The sequence below is a fragment of the Lygodium microphyllum genome, chromosome 18, assembly GCF_053477565.2.
Source record: "Lygodium microphyllum isolate KBCC chromosome 18, Lygodium_microphyllum_v1.1.10, whole genome shotgun sequence".
NCBI classification, from domain to species: Eukaryota; Viridiplantae; Streptophyta; class Polypodiopsida; order Schizaeales; family Lygodiaceae; genus Lygodium; species Lygodium microphyllum.
In genome coordinates, this window is record NC_141152.1 from 110,905,494 (window position 1) to 110,928,757 (window position 23,264).

Genomic DNA, 23,264 nt, shown 5'->3' on the forward strand with positions numbered 1-23,264 from the left:
AGAGGTCATTAGAAAGACCCTCTTCCATTTATCTTGGACCTTGAGAAACAAAGCTAGTAACTCAGGACAAAAACCCTTTGTCTTGCTCATTTTCCATATGGGCTTCCCTTTGCCATTGACCAAGCTCTTCATGAAGCTAGCTTGCCCATTGACAATAAAAAAGTGGCCATTCTTCCTAATTCTCTTCAAGTTATTGCAAGAGCCATTCAATTTCTTATGCATTAAATTAGTTAGATTTTGGTATGTGACCATTGTACCCTTGAGGGCTCAAGTTATGTATAAAATAATTGGTTGCAAAACCCTCTGACACAATTTCTACCTATGGGCTTTTGAGTCATTTTCCATTGCCCAACCAACCATGGTAAGAGACATAAATTTTTAAATGATCTAACCATAAGAACATATCCTATGTGGAAGTTGCAATAATAGTTTTGGCCACAAAAATGAGTTAGAGTTTAATCTTGTGTCCTTTGTAATAGTTGATTTTAATCTCTTGCCAATTGAGAGGAGGGTACTTGGTTAGGACATCAATTTACACAACTTAAGGAATGTAAAATTCATTTGGTGGCATTTGAGTAACATTGTTTTGCTCCTTCTGTAAATTTCAACATACTTTTTCATTACCAAAAATGTGATGCAAAAGTATGAAGAAAAGAGAAATGATTTTAAAACATGTAGCTCTACCACTCCAAAGAATAGAGGTAAATTTTATATAAACTAGGTAATTGAAAAAAAAAATCAAGGCTATACATGCAAGCATGCTTTTCACTTTACAGATTTAGACTAATAGATGAACATTTGACAAATAAGGGAAACACTTCCAGACAATTCTTAGGATGATGCTTTCTTGGCACAATAAAATCCCTCTCTCTAACATCTTTGTCATGAAATTTTCAATGAAATCATTGATCAACATCCTATATATTCTCATTTATAATGAGTTTGTGCTTTAATTAATGATTAATGCACGTAAGGATACCTACATCAATAGAATAACCACTAGAGAGAAATGTTGCCATGTGTGACACTTATTCTTGAATAGACATGCAACCACTTTGTAGCATTTTCTTGAATAGACCAATGTTGTCTATATGATAAATGTATGTTGCTTTATTCAAAAGCACCTACATATGTGTCCCAAGGTTTAACAAAGAGATCCTCATAAGCTATATTAATTTCCAAATATTTATAGAATGCTCCTTGCAAGTAATACTATTGTTTATTTTTTAAGTGAAAAGTTTTAATGAACTAGATCGCATTCATATTCACCACAACCATTTTCTCAATTTTTATGAGATTAGAAAATTTCACAAAATGGGTCACACCTTTCTTAATTGTTTATGTACAACTAATAATTATCATGGACTAAGGTCCTTTGATGTCATACTTGCAATTTCTTGATTAGACAAGGTTCAATTACAATTATTGTCATGCTTCAAGTTCTACTACTTTAGGCACATAACTCGATGGAATGAACACAATTGTTGTTCGGGATTGGTCCTTATATCAAGCTTATCATGATCTTATTAGTTTTGACTTGTGTATGTTGCAACCAATTTATGTGAAAATTAAATATTGGTCCAATGTGTTCTAAAAGCTACCTACTTTGTAATGTCAAATGATGTTGTTGCTTTACTTTTTGTTGGAAAAGATAAATTTTCTTTATTTACAAATGTGTGCATGCAAGAATTGAGACAATAATAAAGTAGATTTAGCATTCCACATGTTTAAATTATTGCAAAGTTGTGTTAAAGTAAAGTGAGTTATCTATGTTGCTCTATCTAGGAATATTGGTCCCAACTATGGTTCCTTCAACTAGAATGCAACTTAAAGTAGGGAGGATATGGGTTTATTGATGTTGCTTTTTAATGTAAAGGGTACAATGGTAACATGCATCACATAAAAAGCCTTCGAGGAGGTGGAAATAGTAGCCCACTTGGATGTATGCAACCTTTGAAAAGAAGCTTTTGAGTAGTAACTTTTAGGATTCGATTATGATTACATGATATCTTTTGATGGAAGATCAATTTTTCCATTTTGAGGGTGCATGTTCTAGATCTTATTGAGGACTTCATATAAGGTCATCATACTTTGAAATGTATGTAACAAATTATGTAATACATAGAGGACCATGACTTACAAAATTATGTTGTGTTATTTTGTATGGATGCTACTCACCTAGCACTAAAGCAACTCAAATTGAGTGTGTGCTTACAAGTACGTAGTTCTATGCAGTTTTGTATGTCTAGAGATCCTTGCACTTAAAGTAATGATAGTAAGGTGGTACTAAAGAATCCCAACTTGTCATGATGGGATATACAACATTTTTACTATTAAAGTTACAACAATCTTCAAGTGCTTTCAAAGAAAAGTTGGTAGGCACTCAAATTTGTCTCCTTTTGCAAGAATAAGCATAGGGCTGGAAGGTATTCTTAAGCAAGAACCATGTTAATGGTAGAATAGTTGACTCTCTTGAAAAGAGAGAGACTGTGTGTGTGACTTTAAGTTTGATTGTCAAGCATGATTTAGGTAGTCGCTTTAACTTCGGTCCCTTCAATACTTGACAAGACATTGCAACCTATGCTTTGCTTTTCAAAATGAATGAATAAACTCTTTGATGAAGGGTGATTTTAACATTTATTACATCATAATATCGGGGTATCCTACAATATAGATAACATTTGCTAGTTGATTTCTGGGAGTTTGGAAAGTGGAAGAGAACACAGTTTGTAAGGTGGGAAGAGGGGAGAAGGCAAGGTGAAATACATAAAGTCACCCAATATGGATAAACTCAAATGTTTGGAAGATATAACTATAAGCTATAAGGTTAATGAGAAATCTTCCAATCATGTTTGTTGGCTTGAGTGAAAGTGAAAGCAAACGTAGTATATGAGTGCAAAAATTGAAGATTTGTATAATCAACAAGAGTGTGCTAACTTTTGAAAGCGAAATCATTTCAATGTATGTTGCACAATATACAATTCTTTACATAAATAATAATGTCCAATCTTTCAACAGGTACAAACAATAATGGGAGAGGGAATGAGGTGTGGGGTACATGGAACTATTATCAAAGATAAATGGATAAGATTGGATTTTGGGTCATGTATAGACATTTTGTGCACTATAGTTTAAGGATTTGGGTAGCTTCCAAAGAAGTATGCACACTTATCTTAGACATTGTTCACATGTCAATAGGTGTACTTGTTATTCATGCATAGTCTTATGGTTGAGGTTGCTTGAAAAACAAAAAAAGGGGAAAGCTTTTCTAATAAAGAGACCCTAGTCAACTTCAAGTTTTATATAGGTCTCTTTTGGAAATGATGCCATTTAAGGTTATGTTTTTCCTCACCTAGGCTTAATATTTTGAATATTTTGGGCATTGAGGATCTTTGGATGACAATCTTGTTGAGCAACAAGCCAAAATTCTTTATTGACTACAAATAATTCATCCATGTAATGTATAGTTAATCATAATAAATCAACTTCAAAAGGGCAACCTAAACCTCATGCAAACATCTAAATTTGCTAAAAGTTTGATGTCACACGTCAATCCACATATTACCACTACTAATATGTGGGATGCCATGCTAAAAGTTACGTCAATGTTGTCTTGAAATAATTAGCAAGTTTCATGATTATCATGCCATAACGGGTGATTTCGCCATACTCTTAGTTGGATAGTCCATCACTACATGGTTGCAAGTACATAAGATCATCATTCGCACGGAGCAACTCAATCATTGGATGCTGCAAATGAGAGATGACTAGCAAAGAATTGTGATGATAGAGAAGCATGGACACTTCTATAAATTGAGGATAAATTGCAACTTGATTGTGTGCATTGCCAATAATGGAATATTGTCTAGTGGCTCATCTCTCCTACCCCTTTTGCAACATGTAAAACATTATCTACATGTGTTTTAGAGGGATAATGTGTGGTCTTCCCAAGAATGTGTTTCTAAGGATGTATGTTGCAATGATGTGTTTTCTAAGGATAGTGTATGTTCTTCCTTAGTAGCATTAGCTAGCAGTGACCCTAATGGTTTGTAATATGGACACAAGAAAGAAAACCATCAATATGTGATTGTATCAAGCTAATGATTGAAGGAAGCTCTTATTAATACTTTTTTCCATTAAGGGCCTAGAAACTTGTAAAATACACAATTTTGTCTAGATTTCAAGGCAAGCAACAATATGGAGTCCATTTGTCAAAAAATGATAGGAGTAATAGCACTCCATGATAGGATCCAATTGATTATGGTTCCAAATTATGAAACTCTACCTTAAGACTCTCACTTGAGAGGTATTGTTGACCATCAGCAGCTAGATTACCATCAAGGTTGACATGCATTAGCAAAGATACTTATATATTGGCAACGCCCCTTGGGAGTGAACACATGGCAAACATTTCTAGAAGCACCTCATGAATGTGAATGCAAAAACATAGCCTATTAAGAGAACAATGTAAGCATGTTATATAACATGCTTGAGTGTGAGTTGAGTTATATTGGTGTGTGAGTTCAAACCCTACACCCTGCATCCCCTAAGGCATAATTGAAAAAATCAATTAACATCCAAATAGTAATCATCTTTAGGATATGTCCACATACACACAACAACTCATTCAGAACTAAACTTTCTTGGAAGTGAGCAACCTATGGATCTCTATGGGCCACACACAAAACATTGAATACCTTGACAGACCAATGGTAACATATAATTGCCAAGATTTTTCATTCACAAATGGATTTTTCGATTTACTTGTGGGTTTTACTTTTAAATGTTTAATTATTTTACAAATATTTAATAGAATGGTAATCACTACTCTCACATGTAAGGCTTTTATAGATAGAGGTGATAATTTATCTTTTTATTCTTAGTTTTCATGCAATGTTTTCTACTAAATTTTCTCATTTTGCTTTGCTCATATTATGGTTTGCCTCTCATGTTTTGAAAGATCATAATGTTTATTCACATCCTATTCTCTAGTTTCTATTTTTGTCTCTCTATTTATGGTAGGGCTGTTAAAGTTATGCACACGATTGCCCTGCAAACAGAGGCAACTGTATTAGAGGATGAGCCACCTACAAACCTTGGCATTGCATTCAAGGTCAAATTCTCTAGTTGTGAATGTGTAGAAAGTTACTTTATGTGTACATAGTCAATTGCATGAAACTTTTCCAAGTTGGCTTTGGTTATGGAAATATTTGGTTTGCATCTGCCTAGTTTTGTCAGCTAGGTTTAAGTATTATACATTAGAAGAGTCAATTGGACTTGTGAATGTGGTTCTTCAATGTTATTGAATGCCATAATGATTACCATTGATACATGGATTCAAATCGTGCACACTTGCTATAGTTTTGTTGAAACTCAGGCCTTCTTCCAAACCATTATCCATTTTAGAAGTATTATGGGGTGGAGGTTTTATCTACTTTAGGTTTTGCTAATAGGAATAACTCGAAACTTCCAAAGTGTCCAGTTCTGATAAGGTGCACTCCCTAGAACATTGACCTAATGTATATACATAGTTAAGTGCTAGCTCACATTTACATCTCATCTCATTGCCCTAAAATGCATCAAACCAATAGAGACAAGGTAGAACAATGATATAATGAATGTAGTGTCACACACCTATACGCTAGTTACCCAAAACAAAAAGCTTTTGCTACTAATGCAATCATCCCATTTGTGCCCTTAGGTCTCTTTGGGAAGTAGAATCATTGGACGATGAGATAACTCTAATTCTACTTTACGTCATGACTTGAACTCAAGCAAAGAAGACAGGAATGTCAATATGATGAGCTAGCAACTTAGATACCTCTTCAATAAAAAAGAAGAATAAAAAGAAAGTCAAAATGAGAGATGATTGTGAACCATTTTTTTGATTTTGGACTGGTTTTTTGCAAAAGAGGACCGATTTTATGGGTTAACGATGGCCGAGACTTGATGAATGAACTTTTAAGATATAAGCTTTTGGTATAGCCAAGAAGGTAAGATATAGGCATAACATGCCTCTAAATGAGGCAAAGCCATTAACGCTACCCAATATTAGTCTTTACATGGTTAGATGGCAATGTTTGTGAGGTTGTACTGTAAATGTTAACATTTTTGGATTATTTTTAGTGAGTTTTTCTTAAAATTTTAAATCATTTTACAAAATACTTAATAAAATGGTAGTAGTTGCTCTTATATGTATGATTTTATCACCAAGTGCTCCTTTAAGTAGTGGTCTTAGCTTTTTCTTTTGTTCACCTCCCTTTTCTTATGCTTTTTAAGCTAATTCTCTCCATTTATTTGTGGGTTTTACAGAGACGTTCTAGTTATTTGAAAAGCTTCTTAAAGAACAATGTTAATCATTGCTCTTACAAGTAAGGCTCTTATACTATTTTTCACCTTTTTATTGGCTCATAAATTACCTCTTACTTCTTGCTTTTTGAAGAGTGGCAATGCTCCATCTCTCTCTCTCTCTCTCTCTCATGGGCGCACGTGTGTGTGTGTGTGTGTGTGTGTGTGTGTGTGTGTGGGAAGGTCATAACCAATCCTTGGTTCTTGCTCTAGGTTGGAGGGGCAAGTAACAAATGAGCCCTATTAGCAAGACAACTTTTATTTTCTAGTCATGTGACCAAAACTAGGAGAATGCTTGCAACATGGAGGTTGTAAGTTTGTCTATGTGCCATTCATTTATTTGTTGAAAATTTACAAATTTTGTTCATTCGGTGTTAACAGATTTGTTTAGAGATGAAAGTAGTCTCACAAGAATGGTGGAATAATCAATTAGAAGCTGCCATATAAAACCCATTCAAAAATTCCCTCCTTCCTTCAATCAAACTTCATGCACTTTGCATCGATGTTGATTGGCCTCTCTAGGAGTAGTATTCATGAGTTCAGGTTCATTGCCAAGTGAATTAATCATTTTAGAAGACAAGCTTAAAGTAGAGGGTTATTAAAAACTCAAAGAAGGGTCATTTTGATTAGATTATGCTTAAAAATGCTTGCAAAACCTGAGAAAAGCTCGAACTCAGCCCTCGAAGATGCATTTTGCAGATGAGCTAGGAGCAAGGTGTGTTAACAAGCACTGCGACTACAGTTTCGTAGTGGAGTTTGGTGAAAATGTTCATCATTGGAATGAGTGGCCCTCAAACCCTAGTACTACTAGAGTAGGCATTGACCCAATCTATTGTAGCAAAAAATGAGTGGCACTCAAGCCCTAGTACTACTAGAGTAGGCATTGACCCCATCCATTGTAGCAACAAATTACAATACATATTGCAAATAAGAATAATAATTAGGCTGGCCTTTTTGTTAATGGTGGTGAATCCAACTCCATACCTTGATGAGTGGATGCCTGGCCTATATAATACTTATTAATGGTATTTACACGTAAAATAAATTCACTCAATCATATTAAATCAACGGTAGGGAGTACGAGCTGGGTCCGACGTGTCGGCAGACACCTGACAACGAAGGACCACCTGATGCACTCCCTCTAGGCTCTCAGTGTCTCACTGATTGCGAACCAGGTCAGCGGGTGGGCCAATCAGGCCCTGACACGTGCCAGGGCCGGGCAACGGACGGAAGGCATGCGCGCGCGGCCACGTGCTGGGGGCCAATGAGGTGACGTAGACCCACTGACGTGGCGAAGTGGGGCAGGTGCCCAGTGACGTGGCGGGCCTTGCTGCGGTGCCCGACCCCGCTCCTAACGCTAATCATAGCGAGGACGCGGGGTGTCGCGGGGGATCGGGACCGTCGGTGGGCCAGGCATCCGACGGTGGGGGCGGCCCTGCTGACGGCGACGGCGCGGGGGCAGGTTTACATACACAGGTCTCGGAAAATGAGACTCGCGGAACAGGGATACAGGGATGTGCGACATGCGGGATGAAATGAAATGAGATGAGACGCGAAATGAAATGAGAGGAGATGCGGCATCCCAAGGGCCTTCCACACACACACTCTCTTCTCTCTGTCTCCATGATATCAGCAGCATCCTCCCCTGCATTTTCTATACAAAGAAGAGAGAGGCCTGAATCGAGATACTACACAAACGGAACCAGTGCACGGGAGCTTGCCGGCTATGGAGTCCTCTCCCGCAGCCTGACGCAGTCGCATTTTCCTGCTTCTCATTCACGCGTTCTGCAGCCAAGCCTCTTCCATCCTTCCCAGCATCCATTACCTTCCCCTCTCTCTCCTAACGCCGTTTTGAATCTCCTCGCCTCCTCCCCCCAGGCCTCCTTCCTTCAGGCTTGACCTTGCTCCTGCGGCCTCCACCCTCCCGATCCTTATTCTGCTCCGCCCTAGTGCCTTCCTATCTCTGCCTTCGGGCATCAGGACCCCTTACATGTTCGTATTGTGTGGAGAGGGTCAGCCTGGCCCCCGCGCGGCCTCTTTGGCCGGAGCGGTTTCTCTCCGCGCTGTCTGCTGGAGAAAGCTTTATTGTCTGCCGTTCGTTGTCTTCAAGACGTTGAAAATGCATCACCTCACGCGGTAGTCGCTGTGCAGGAGGACGGCAGTGTTAGACTTCCTACGCCTCTTACTTTCAAGGTATGTGCTGTGCCCCTTTGCAAGAGCCTTGCTTGCAGGTGATGTATTTCTGTGTGCTTCGAGAAAGCTTTCATGCCCTTGCAATGTCGAGTTGTTATTTTCGGTGCGAAGCGTCAAAACGTTCTTGTGTTACTGATCTGATTGCACTCGGTTGCAGCACCTCGATAATTCTAGCTATCATCAGGCAGTTTACATTTGCCAGCCATCATACTTGCGAGAGCTGCTATGTCCAGAGGATCACGCGTGAGTCCTGAAGAACTCGATCGCATATCCAACCGAATGGGGAAGATGGCGAGAGACTATCTTGGGCCCAAACGGATGGATGGCTTCTTTGAATCGAACTCCTTTTCTTCCGACTTTGGCGATCTGGATGATCTCAGGGAGGAAGACGTTTGGGGAGACGACTCTTCCAGCGTGGGGCAGAGAAAGGACAGGCATTCTGTGCACATGCTGATGGAAAGGAAGAACTCGCCTAGTTCGGGCATGACGTTCAATGCTAGCCGAAGGTCCTGGCTAAGCGTGGAAATGGAAAGCGCAGTACACAGGTCTGATTTCAGCAAGGCTAGCGAGAATGGAGATCATGGTAATGTCAGGAGGAAGGAAGGCATGACTATGTACATTCCACAGATGAAGAGTAACGGGGTGGAGTATGGGAACGGGTGGCATCACCATCATTATGATGCTGAATACTATAGCGGGGTGCCACAGTCTGCTCCGGTGAGCGTGCCAGTGTGGGGGGAGAGCATGGGGGGAAGGGGGGAGGAAGAATATGGCGAAGGTGGTGGTGAGGATGATGACGAGGACGATGGCGAGGCGAGGCTGCCTCCGCACGAGATGGCACGCCAGCATGGGAGGAGCCAAGCCACCACCTTCTCCGTCGTGGAAGGGAATGGCCGCACGCTCAAAGGGATGGATCAGCGGAGGGTGCGCAACGCAGTGTGGATGCAGACAGGTTTCATTGATTAAGAGGCTCTAGCGTGTGTGCTCTTGCATGGAAAAAGCCCTCCGCGCGGATTTCACCAGTCCACTGCATGTTTTATGGGACAAGCAGTTTTGGGAGGTTTTGCGGAGATGATCGCTGCTTGAAGAATCCTGTGTTTTTTGTACTTCGGGTTTAGTGGGTGTTCGATTTTGAATTTTTGTCAAGCGCAAGTTGTAGTACTTGTTATTATTATCTAGTGTAGGTAAATGAAGGGAGCTCTGCCAAACCTTGCCTGCAAGTTGCAAGCTCAGCTTTATGTAAACTTTGTTGCTAATCAATTGCCCTTTGTGTCCCGGAAAATCCACAAGCTCATCCATCCATGTATTGTCCACCCACTCATGCGAATCCTCCCAGCGAGATCAAACGATTTACGCGAACGACTCTAGTCAGTAGAACCATCCGTTTAGTGGATTGAATCGCATTGTGCATAATGACTCCCTCTTGCTGCTCCTAATTGATACTTGGAAGCCCCAACTCATTTATGCCCACAACTTTTCTTCGAAGCCTAACATATCAATTGCGAGAACCTCTCACAATTTACTCTTAACAAATGAAGCAGGATAATGAAAATGTGATCAAGCCAAATGAAGCAGGATAATGAAAAGGTGATCAAGCCACAGGTCTCAACGCTGGCAATACACTCCCAGAGCTTGTGCTCTTTGGCGACATGAGGAATCCTGATGATGTAGCAAGGCCTATCTACAACCAACGGAGTAGAGTTTGTCTTGTACCGAATCGGCCCTTGTCTGCTGATGGGTATTGATATCCATTTTACATTTAACTCGGATATCTCTACAGCAGCTGCACAAGCACTGTCTCGATGCGTACCGTACCTACCACCCGTCGTTTCGCGTGCATCTCGAGAGCAATATAAATATTTCTTAATGAAGAGCCGCACCAGACGCAGACTTCTGAGAGATGGTTTGTTCCTTGTGTTTGTGGTGAAGAGTGTAGTGTGCGTCTTTTTGGGTTTCTTCAACAGGGCGAGCACGCGTGCTGCTTTGCTTCAGAATACGGTTGATATGGGTACTTGGTACTTGCAAGTTGCACCCCCCACCACCCTCTTTACGTTGTGTATGGGTTTTTAGATAAAAACCGAGGACTGGTAATTGTTGCGATGTTGTGCGCAGAGAGACCCCTTGTGTGGTGACGAAGGAAAGGATGCCGCTACGAGAATCGCGCGTAGTGGTGCACAGAATTCCATGGCAGGTTAAAAGAAGCCATTTATCTTCTGGGAAAATGTGGGGAGTGTTTATATACTTCCTTTTTCGCATTGGGGGGGGGTGGGGTGGGGGGGGGGCGGACCGCTTCAGAAAATCCTCCCTCGTTTGTAATTAATTGGTCTGTATCCAATCCGTGGCAGTGAAGTGACATTTGATATTTGCACTGTTTATACCATAAAATGCCATTTCAGGATAATTGTACCGGCTGAAGTTCTCAAAGATCCGTTGAATAAAATCCTGACCTTGAAAATTCTCAAACCTTTGAAGAAAAAAAACCAAACATGAAGTATACTTGGTCGTTGTGTGCAACCCAAACCTTTTGAACAACGGCACATGAAAATATGTATTGGCTCTCTCATGTCTTGCAATTGCATTCTTCGCTACAAATCCCAGCTTTTTCTTGTAGTGTAGAATTTTTTCACAACACCACTCTTTTGGCTCCTTTACCTTGCATTGCAACGTGGTGCAAATCTCAAGCAGCCAAAAAATATGAGTCTTCTTGTCTAGGTTAGTGACCAGTCCACCAGTGATCATGCGTGACTTGCAACTAGAGCTTCCAAGATTGGAAGAAAAAGAACAGCCTTCAAGACCAAGGGCTCCAATTCAACAAGGATTTGTGGAACATGTACTGTAATAGTATCAAGCATGTACGAGATTTGTTGCAGAGCACATTGCTAATTGTGAAAATATATTGAGGCTGGACTGAAGGAGGTGAACCTTACACTTTAAGAGGCTTTGATTGATGGTTATATGTTTGGTTTATATAGCAAAAAGCCATTTTCAACAAAAGTGGATGCTATTGAGGAAGAGAATTGCTCATTAATTTAATAGATGAGGAGATTTTCGGGAGCTTTTTTATTTTATCTTATTTGTATTTCTCATTTTGTGCATATGATGCTCTTCATCATTTATTGTGAGAAAAGGGCAAAAATTTCAATGGGAGAGAATGCACACAAAGGCTACGAGGAAACTATTGAGATTGTTGAAGACTGTACCTATATTAAGGAAAGCTAATTATGTAGGTGGGAGACCCATCATTATCAACGGGAGAGCATGCACACAAAGGCTACCAGGAAACCAAAGAGATTGTTGAAGACTATACCTATATTAAAGAATGCCAATTATGCAAATAGAAGACCCATCATTATCATAGTTTATAAAATCGTTATAAGAATTGGTTGGGCTTTTAGGCATGATGAGGATGAGGGGAACATGCATGCACTTAGATTTGGGACTAAAGTATTGAACGAGAGATAGAAGATATTCAAAGATTAAAAGAGAATTGTGGATAATGGTTACATCTTTGAAATGTGACGAGTACTATTTTATTAGAGCACTAGTGATTGTGGAAACAAATATTTTACCTCTTCTTGGGATGATTACTACTATTTCACTTTCGACATTCTATGTTATAGTTGATTTGCCTACATGAAATCCATGAATCTTAAATTTTGACATATAGTAGGAAAGGATAATCCAGTGGTGGTTGAGATGTTGTGAGCAAAGTATGAAGATGAAGAGAATGTGATGGTAGATGATGAAGAGGTTGAGATTGCAGGTGCAACACTTGATCATGAATGTCCCATCTCTCTTAGCTTTTTAGAGGAGTTAAATGAAGGTGAAAGGTTGTAGATTGGGAAATACCTTGACAAGAAGAAAAGGATGGTCATATGATGAGTTCAAGAGGATCAAAAGAAAGGCATATGGTTATTAAAAAAAAAACAAATTTCCTTGGAAACACCCAAAGCATAAAAGAGGTACTCCACTATGAGTAGTGCATAATAAGGACACTCAGTTGGAAATTTTGAGGGAATTTCATGAGAGCCTACGGGAAGGTCATAGAGGAGTTTGGGCTACTCCACTATGAGTAGTGCATAATAAGGACACTCAGTTGGAAATTTTGAGGGAATTTCATGAGAGCCTACGGGAAGGTCATAGAGGAGTTTGGGCTACATTCGAAAAGATCAAAGAGAGATTGGTGGAGAGCCATGTACAAGGATGCCTCACAATTTGTTGAGACTTGTAGTACATATAACAAATGTATTCGTCTACGAGACACCGCGATGGTTTTCATCCTACCTACCCTCTCTCTATGCATTACAAGTAGATTGCATATTTAGTAATCATGTGTATGGAAGATGATATATATTGTGCTTGTAGGGGAGGATTGAGGCTAAGTGTTGAGGACAAAATCTACTAGTGCATATGCAGGTTCTTGTTAAAGATGCGATATGTCATTATGGATGTACGGGCAAGATTACAACTAATAGAGGAGAATTGGATGTTGATGATGTTAGAGATTTGTTCTTTAGGATGAGGATCATGCTTGCACTTATATTAGCATATAATCTTGAAGGCAATGGAAAGAATGAAAGGGCTCACCCACTTATTGTTAAGGCTTTAGCAAAACCTTGCAGAGGAAAGATGCAAGAGTGGCCATGGTTACTTCCATATGCTTTATGGGCTGATCGCACTACTCATAGTGCTAAGATAGGATCTATGCCCATGCAATTGATGTATGGGTAGAAACCAATCATGCCAACAAAGGAAGCAACTACTACATAGAATTCACTACCATGGGAAGAAGGGATGAGTAGAGAAGAGTTGCTAGCTCTAAGGATTCGATAGTTGGAGAGGAGACATGAGAATATAGAGCTTGCAATGAAGAAATTGAAAGAAGCCAAGGTAAGAAACAAAAACATAATTGATAAGAGGTACATACTTTGATTGAAAGCTATAGAAGAAGGAGATTGGGTGCTCATTTATGACAATAGTTCGGATAATTAGCATAACACCATTAAGAAGGACTTCAAGAGATGATTTGGTCCTTACATGGTGAGACATGCATATGCTAATGCTACATATTCTGTTTGTGAGCATGATGGGATAGAGTTGAAGATACTGATAGCTAGAAAAAGGATCAAAATATTCAAGAGAAGAGATCCTACTTCTTATGAGGGAGAATAGCATTTGGAACTACTTAGGACAACATAGAAGAAGAGGAAGATAATGAAGATGAAGTTGATGATCTTAATCCTTTTGGGGGCCGCGGGTGGTTTTGGGGGGGGGTGGGTGGGTCACTCATAAAAATATATGCGTATCACGTGTGTTCAACATAAAGGACTTTTCAAATACAATTTTTATACATATTTTTACATATAAGAGGATGCCGTAGGGTATTTATAGATTGAATAGAAAATGATTATACTATATTTAGGAAAAAATCATATATAAAGGTATTCATATATAGACCTTAAACACATGGAATATAGGGGATATATTTATAGTTAGTCCAATGAGTCTTGATCATGATTAAAATACGTTGAATTAAATTGGGTTTATATTGAGCAATAGCCTTAAATTATAGGCATTATGTTGATGTTTATGTTGTACAAGGGTTGAATACAAGCTCATATGTAATAAATTTACTCTAGAGTTGGGATTTCTCTATCTATTGGATTCTTGCATTATGAGAAATATGGACTCTCTTTTTTGCCCCTTAAGGGGTTTCTCTCACCTCTCTCTCTCTCTCTCTCTCTCTAAAAAGAGATTCCAAAATAATATTAGAATAAGAGATCTACAATCAAGAATTTCTTATATTTGTATTTTCAATAAATTTCACCTATTATTTTATTCTCAAAATGTAGGATAATGTCATTTTCTCTCAAAATCCTCATAACTAAAAAAATACAATTCTATTTTCTCTAAAAACAAAGTCAATCATTAATATACGACTCTTAAATGCCCTCATGACTTTTCAATATGAAAATATATTAGAATCTTGATTTATTCTCATTTTTGCTTCTCAAAAGAGTGGAAGTTAAAAAACGATATAAAATGACATACACATCATATTTTAAGATTATTTTTTTACCCAGAGACACTTTTTGACTCGAGAGTTTCATTGTAAATTTTTATCGTTTTTGGACAAGTATATGCCTATTTCTGGGCATTTTTTCATTCCCTCTTAAAGCTCTAGTTTTGTCCAAAATTTTGTGTACTCTTCTCCTTCCCTCTAGAATATGGTTTCTTGCATACGAATTCTTTTGAAGCAACACTCAATACTATCTACAACACTCTCTACCCTGCTATAAGCAATCTTAAGAGTGGTTTGATAGCATTTGTTGAAATCAAATAATCTCTATCTACAACACTCTTTACCTTGCTATAAGCAATCTCCCTCTTTAGTATTGTGCTATAAGATATCTTTCTTTTCAACACTGTATACTACAAGCAATCAAGTGATAATGGAGATATCTTTATTTTTTTAATATTTGTGATGTTATTATTCTTCATAGTTGTTTAATCCTTAAGTGTCAATTCAGAGAGAGAGAGAGAGAGAGAGAGAGAGAGAGAGAGAGAGAGAGAGGGAGAAGGGGGGAAAAGAGAGAGGACAGTGTGAGATGAACTAAGAAAATAAGTGATAGAGTGACAGAGAGTAAATTAGGGTAGAAGATAAGATGATTTTATTGTTTTCTACTAGCCAAGCTTCTGTATAGATGTGCTTAAATATCTTTGATCAATTCTTCTTGAGAGAGAGAGAGAATATTTTGGATAGAATAAAGGATAAGATTGGATGCTAATTAGAGGTAGATTAAAAGCTAAGATTACAAGCAGATTAGGGATTGATTAGGGTCTATCATGACTGAAATCAAAAGAAAGAGATAAGATCCAACTAGGTAAAAAAGAACACAGATATAGTGAATGAAAGGGGTGTAATTATGTGATTTGAGCCAGCCCATAATTAGGTGTATGTTGCTGGATTGATGATGACCTGTAACTCCCAGATATTTAGACGTTCTTGCTATTGATCATAAAATTGACATCGACTCCTTAGCTTACTATTAATGAAAGGGGTGTAATTGTGTAATGTTAAAATTGCTATATATTTTTCTTTATAGGATGCAGGTGTAGGACATACCAAGAGAAATAGAGATATTCACTTTCGATTGAAGGATGAATATGCACCAATGATCAAAAGAACTGTAGAAAGGGATGATGTAATAAGATACATGATGCAACAAGAAAGAAATGCAGGGAAAACAAACGGGGACCTTTGGGTTGATGGGTGCATTTATCCACTTGATCCAATCACTCAAAGGCCACCACAATTTGAAGGGCTTACATAATTTGTCAAGTTCATTTGTGAAGGCAATGAAGGATTGTATGGATACACATGCAGACTTATCACACAAGGATTAGCAGGGATTCATCAAGCCTTGACAAATATGCAGACAAGATTACAAGGGAATATGCTGTCTTTGATGGAAAATGATAGATTATTGGGCTGAGAAGGATAGGGAGAACCAGAGCCTATAACAAGTAATGTCTATCATTGAAGATGCTATGTAGGCTACATATGTGCAAAATATGGAGTTACAGTCTAAAGTTATGGACTTGAAGAAGGAGAATTGAAACATAAAGAGGAAGCTCACAAAAAATTTGGAGATTGGGCCTACTTTAAAAACCAAAGAAACACGTCGGCGCATCCGATTAGTTAAACCACTTCACCAATTAACCAAATGAAGTGGACAATATCATAGACGGATGGATATATGCTCAATTTGCTACAATGAGAAATATGTTCCCTCATGTAGAGAATGATACTATTGTCAAAGTCCTAAGCAAGGATATGGTAAAAAATGCACTGGAAAATCGTAAATTCAAGGGCATTGTAGATGGTGTCACAAGTGAATATCTTAGGGATGTGAGAAACTTGTTTACTACTACAGATGGATCATGTGACAAGGTTGGAAAGAGTTTTGAGTCATATAGTATGCTCTATCAACAATTGGATACAGGATTTAAGCAAGTCTTCAAAACTAAGCGAGTAATGCCTTTGCCAAAACCATTTCACGTGAAGAAGAGTCGAAAACAATTAAATGAGAAAGTTTTAGAACTAATTAGTGAGCCAACACATTTGGAAAATACACATATATTGAAGGATGGTTGCATTTGTATTGAATGCATCCAACAACTTTGTATTGGATATATGTAGGGTTCAGATTGCTATGGTCAAGTTTTACAATATGTCTATGAAAGAATGTAGAGGCAAGCTTAAGTTTGTCCTCAAACTTAATGAGAGAGATTATTATGGGGCAAAAACTTGAACGTGTGAGTATAACACTTATGAATCAAGCATTGTATCCCAACATTGATGAAAACCATCCTTTATACTTCAGTGTATAGTCAGAGAATGAAATATGGTGGCTTGCAACATTTGAAGTACCAAAGGAGGACCATGAAGTACTTAAAGTTTTTTTAAACCTCACCAATATACCAAGTGCTATTCAACAACAAAATAATGGAGCAATTTTACACATTGAGGGGTTTGGGGACTATCAAGTTGAATGGCATCTTGCAGGTGATTTAAAAACATTGAAGTGTATGCTTGGTTTATCAAATGTAGCATAGATGATTTTAGTGGCTATATATCGCCAAATGGCTATACTTTTATTTTTTTGATTTTTTTTCGAAACTCGAGTAGGTTGAGTTATAACTCTAAAATTTTTTATTTGCCAACATTTCTAAGGTATATCGAGATTTTAACGGCTCTTTCACCATTCATGCGAAACAAATATTAAAAGAAATATATTAAATTCACCACAGTATTTATAAGTTATGGGATATATATAAAAACATTCACCACATATACATATAAACTCATACACATAGTACATACATAGATACATGTCACATACTACTTATCCTTGCTCTTTCTTTACATACTCATACACATGACTCACATACACTCCTCAGAAACACACACATTACTCAACATTACATCTACTCTTGTATTCATACATATATATACACAATTCTTAGAACCAAAAGGTTTGAGGTACTCATGGTCCAATAACTTGAGCTAGTCAGATATTTGAAGCGTGGATCTTGAAAGTTACAAAGAAAGATAGAGCTCTACCTAAAACCCATAAATGCTAAGGGATTTCCCCTCTTCATAGACTTGACCACAAAAAATACATCCCCTTCAATGAATGGTTTATCCAAGAGTAAGCTAATTTCAGCAAGGTGCCAAGAACTCTCTCCATTTCCACATCAAGATTTTAGCAGCATACTAGGACCAATCAACAACACTCTTGGGCTCAAATTCGGCTAGCACCGAGAGATGCTTGTGGAAAACATTAGCATATCCTAGTCATCAGTAAAGGTGCATCCATTTTTGTCCTAAATAAATGTGATAGACTCTCTTTGATACTTAGCTTTGAGAGAATTGAGACTATCACATTTATTTAGGATGAAAATAGATAAACCTTTACTGATGACTAGGATATGCTAATGTTTTCCACAAGTAAAGGTGCATCCATTTTCGTCCTAAATAAATGTGATAGACTCTCTTTGATACTTAGCTTTGAGAGAATTGAGACTATCACATTTATTTAGGATGAAAATAGATAAACCTTTACTGATGACTAGGATATGCTAATGTTTTCCACAAGCATCTATCAGTGCTAGCCGAAGTTGAGCCCAAGATGCCTTGGATTTCCACTCTAGGATCAATCAACAACACCCTTGGGCTCAACTTCGGCTAGCACTGATAGATGCTTGTGGAAAACATTAGCATATCCTAGTTAAGGTGCATCTATTTTCATCCTAAATAAATGTGATAGTCTCTATTTGATGCTTAGCTTTAAGAGAATTGAAATAAAATTGATATGGAGCATCTGTCGGGAGGTCCCACCTAACTTAGCAAGAGGATCCAAATCGAATGTTCGAGTTGCTAACACACAATGATAAGTAACAATGTCGATCAAGAGGTTGGGACCCTCCAGGTGGTTAGCTATGTGCAACTCCTTCTCAAGTAAGGGTTTTATACAAGAGGGGGTGATGCTCTAATTTTGGATGTAGACCAGGTTATATGAGAGAATAATGGAGAGAAGAGAGACATTGTTGCAGTGAGTTGGATTTTCGATTGAATTGTTTTGGTGGTACATTGCTACTCTACATTGCTCATGATTTGACAATCCCTATAGACACTGTCAACTCAATGCATATACAATTTCTTCTAAAAAGGGCATTGAGAGTTGCATTTTTATTTGATTTCATTGACTTGGGATTGATCATGAATTTTTGTGGCAAATGCATAACTAGGGATAAGACTAAGTGCTCTAGCTTTCCTCTTGGGCAACATCTTTAGTATGACTCATTATGACTAGCAGTTGCATGGGGCATCCTTCAATATGTATAGGCATGTGGTTCACAAGCAAGCACATGAGCCCTTGATTTTTAGGAAGGATTTCCATCATTTTTTCCACATTGGCCATTTGGATTGAGGCAAACTTTTGTGGAGTACTAGGGAACTGTCTTCTTATGCACATACTTCAAGGTTGAGTAACACCTTCGTAGGATCGAGATTCATGCTCTATGCTAGCGTGATAGTTGTGTGAACACAAGCATTTGTAGTACATGGTGCAAGTGAAACTCACGAGTCACTACATGGTCTAGAGACTAGAATAGATGTAGCTAGTTTTCGAAGAAGCTCAACAAGATAGAGGTACCCTGGCATTACCTTTTTCAATGACATTTGTATATGTGGTGGTATTACTTTTTTATTATAAGTCACTTGTGGATGAGGGAAGGAGAAATTTGACACAAAATACAAAGGCTTGTAGGTGATAAGTCTAGCAAGATACGTTGAAGACTTTTAGAGCTAGCAATGTAGGTCGAGGGCTAGAAGTTATACTTTAGGTGTGAAGCACCGACTGTTAAGACTTCAAGCTCAATCTACTATCCTTGGTATGACCATAACCGACACTCAATTGTCCAGATGTACCACACTATGCAAACATTAAACACGTCGGTGCTTAGGACTTAACTGCTTTGGTGTGAATGGTCCTTTGTGACCTTAGGTTGTAAATTCACTAAGTTGTGTGTTGAATGAAAATGAAAGAAGGGGAGAGCACTCTACTTTGACTGTTGTCTCTTCACTCTTGTCTTTGTCTCTGATTGTTAACATGGTATCAGAGCACCCATGACTGGGCTCAGTGGAGTGCATATGGGAAGAAGAAGACCTGAAGATTGAACTGTCAGGGTTGAAGAGAACAAAGGGTTGATTGTCATTTTCCTCCATTGCTCTAACACAAGGTATGCATTGTGGAAGAAGACTTGCCATTGTCCAAGAGGACATTGGTGGCTAATTTGGGAGTCTTCTAAGGTTGCATTAGGCACATGAGAGTGCTTACATAGCATCATTGGACACACGACCTGCTGCTGGAACTAGATCTATAGGCTGCGTGATTGCGCCAAATCCAAGGGCTGCTCCTGCACGCATAGATTCAGGTTGTTGATGGTTCCTGAGATGATATAAACCATGTCTACACTCAATGGAAGGTGGTCTACATCAATGGTAAACAAATGCTTGCATATGAGCTCATCTATGAGCTGTATAGATAGACTGCAGGTCTAAAAAAGATAGTTCATTGCTGTGTACAGTGAATATTCAGCAAGCAATCGACAGTAAGAAAAAGATTGAGGCTTCCGGGCATGCTCAAAAGGGTCTGTTGAGCATAGACATATTTGTGAAGACATATGCATTGATTGACATGGTTATGGACTAAAGTTATTGATTGAAATGCTCAGTTTTGGGAAGTCATTGACAGGCTGAAATTTGTCATGAGCAATGTGGGCTACATGTATCACTACACTTTGAAGTGTATCAGTCACTCTAGTTAGCCCCAGGTACACTGTGATTTGCATTTGTCTCTCAAATGCTGTGATCATTCATAAGGAAGTTGAAGCAAATGTATGGAGCTGAAGCAAAATGCTTTGACATGGTTCTTGAATGTCATGAACAGTAAATAACCAGTAAATGCTAAAAATTCCTTGGTTGCTCCTGACTCTTGGAGATAGATCAGTCTTGGATGAGGTCAAGATCATGTATGGGGTTCTATGCATGGTAGCATAAGGTTATGGCATTTTGCAAAGTCTTTGGGACTGAAATACCTTGACAGTGATTGTTTTTTTTTGTGGCTGAAATATACAGCAGGTATATCTTGTTTTGTACTTGCAACATATATCATACTCTATGTCAGAGTGACTTGACTGGGAACTCATATGCAGAGATAGATCTCTGAACTGCTGCAAGTGTTATGGGACATGTATGACATGTATGTTCAATGTTCTTGGCCTTGAAATTACTGTTGGTTACTTAAGATTACAGTTTTCAAACTGCATGTATTTTCCCTGGCAGTGAGGTTGCAGGAGTTTAAACTGAAGAAACTACATAGCATATGTATTGACTATTATACCTACGGGTTAGACTGCTTGTTTGTGGACTGTTTTGAGATGTCATTGGGCCGAAATACCCTGTTTTTTTACTGCAATTCATTGCAAAAAATTGTCATAAACATTTGAGGATTGAACTTGGTCAGTCAAACTTGTTGGCTTGCAGGAAGTCGGGCAATGACTAAATATTGCTCGATACAATATGGCTAATGCAGAGAGGACTGACAACATAACCCAGATAGTGGGGGAAAAGCTTGACAGTAACAATTATGCCATATGGAAGTTCTGCATGGAGAACTTCTTAATAGGGAAAGGCTATTGGGAGTTGGTCACTGGAGCAGAAGCTAAACCTGAGCTCCCAGAGCGACCTACGACTGATCAAAGACGACTACACCGAGCTTTGACAGAAAGAGCTCGTAGGGTGTTGCACTGGCTGTCTCTATGTATATCAGATGCCATGGTAATGCAGATAATGAATTGTAGCTCTCCTAAGAATGCATGGGATATTTTGGTCAAGTACTATGGCACAACCACAAGTGCCAGAAAGATACAGTTGAAGCAGAAATTCAACAACATGGAGAGAAAGAGCAGATCCATACATGATTATGTCACAGAGGTTAAGACCATTGCAGATCAGCTGGCATATGTTGGTTCACAGGTTGAAGATGAAGAAATGGTTGATGTGACTTTGAATGGCTTGGGGTCTCAGTATAAGTCTTTTGACACTTCTGTGTCTGTGAGGGATAAAATGCCTGATTTTAATGAGCTGGTTGCGTTGCTTATCCATGGGGAGGTTAACCTTGGCTTGGCTACAGGGTTAAACAGTTCTAAAAACAAGGATGCAGTTTTCTATTTCAATCAACGCGGTCGTAGCAGTCGTGGTAGAGGCTATGGATATGGCAGAGGAGGCTAGCAGAATGCATCCTATGGCAATAACAACCAGCAGGTATCAAACACAAGAGGTGGTGGAAGCGCTAGATGCAGAGGCTCCTGGAAACAACAGTGTCCATTTGACAATCCGAACAAGGATAAGGATTGTCATTACTGCGGGAAGTATGGGCATATTGCCAAGGACTGCTGGAAGAAGCAGGGCAATCAGAAAGGCAAACAACATGGACACTTTGCTACGCCTAGTCAGGCAGATGATACTTTAGGAGATAGATTGTTTGCCATGCATTATGTAAAAGACAGAGTTGTTGAAAAATCCACTGATGATGCAGTTTGGTATATTGATTCAGGGGCATCGAACCACATGACCCCTCACGGTGATTGGTTCACTGATATGGCGGCTAAAAAACATGGCTATGACTGTATAGGTGATGACACACAGCATAGCATTGAGCATAAAGGCAAAGTGCCTCTTGTGGTTCATGATGGCAGAAAGAAAAATTTGCATGATGTATTGCATGTTCCTTCGATTACGAAGAACTTACTGTCTGTCGGCGGCGGTTAGATGACGGAGCAAAACTTGCAGGTTAGATTCAATAAGCATGGCTGCTTTATTGAAGAGTTTGGCAATGGATGCAAGTTGATAGCTCGCGGTCATTGGAATGGTAGAATGTTTACTCTTGATGCTATCTTTCTAGAGCTGAATTCAGCTATGTTTGCCCATGGTTCTGGCACTATCAAAGATTTGGAAATTCAGCACAAGAGAGTAGGGCATGTGAATTTGCAAAGGCTGCAAATTATGTAGAAAAAACAACTTGTTACAGGTTTACCCAAGTTCCAATATTCAGATATTGGCCATGTATGCGATGCTTGCTAGTTTGGTAAGCAGTCAAGGTTGCCATTTGTCAGGCATGTAAGCCAGAGTACACGTCCGTTGCAGTTAGTGCACTCTGATGTTTGGGGGCCAGCCCATAATGCATCTCTGGGAGGCTTGAAATATTATGTGACATTCATTGATGATTACAGTCGCTATACTTGGGTTTACATTCTGAAGACAAAGGATGAAGTGTTTGCTATTTTTCAGCAGTTTAAAAAGTAGGTTGAAAAGGAATTTGACTGCTATATCTCTTGCTTGAGATCAGATAGCGGTGGGGAGTATGTGTCAAATGAGTTTGACAATTTTCTGGCTGAAAATGGCATACGTAGACAGCTTACCTGCAGCTACACTCCTCAGTAGAATGGGGTGGCTGAAAGAAAGAATAGGGTCTTGATGGAAGTTGCTCATGCCATGATGAATGAGAAGAAGATGCCGCTCTATTATTGGGATGAGGTTGTCACCACAGCCATGTATATCTTGAATCAGACTCCCACTGCAGGTATTCATGAGA

General features: G+C 38.8%; 1 protein-coding gene across 1 annotated transcript; it reads left to right on the top strand.

Moving 5' to 3' along the window:
• The first annotated feature begins 7,897 nt into the window (after nt 1-7,897).
• Nucleotides 7,898-9,816, top strand: LOC148021264 (uncharacterized). Its single transcript, XM_087699123.1, has 2 exons — nt 7,898-8,541; nt 8,699-9,816. The coding sequence occupies exon 2, from the start codon at nt 8,767-8,769 to the stop codon at nt 9,505-9,507; it is 741 nt and encodes a 246-aa protein (XP_087555249.1). The 5' UTR covers nt 7,898-8,541; nt 8,699-8,766; the 3' UTR covers nt 9,508-9,816.
• The last annotated feature ends 13,448 nt before the right edge of the window (nt 9,817-23,264 follow it).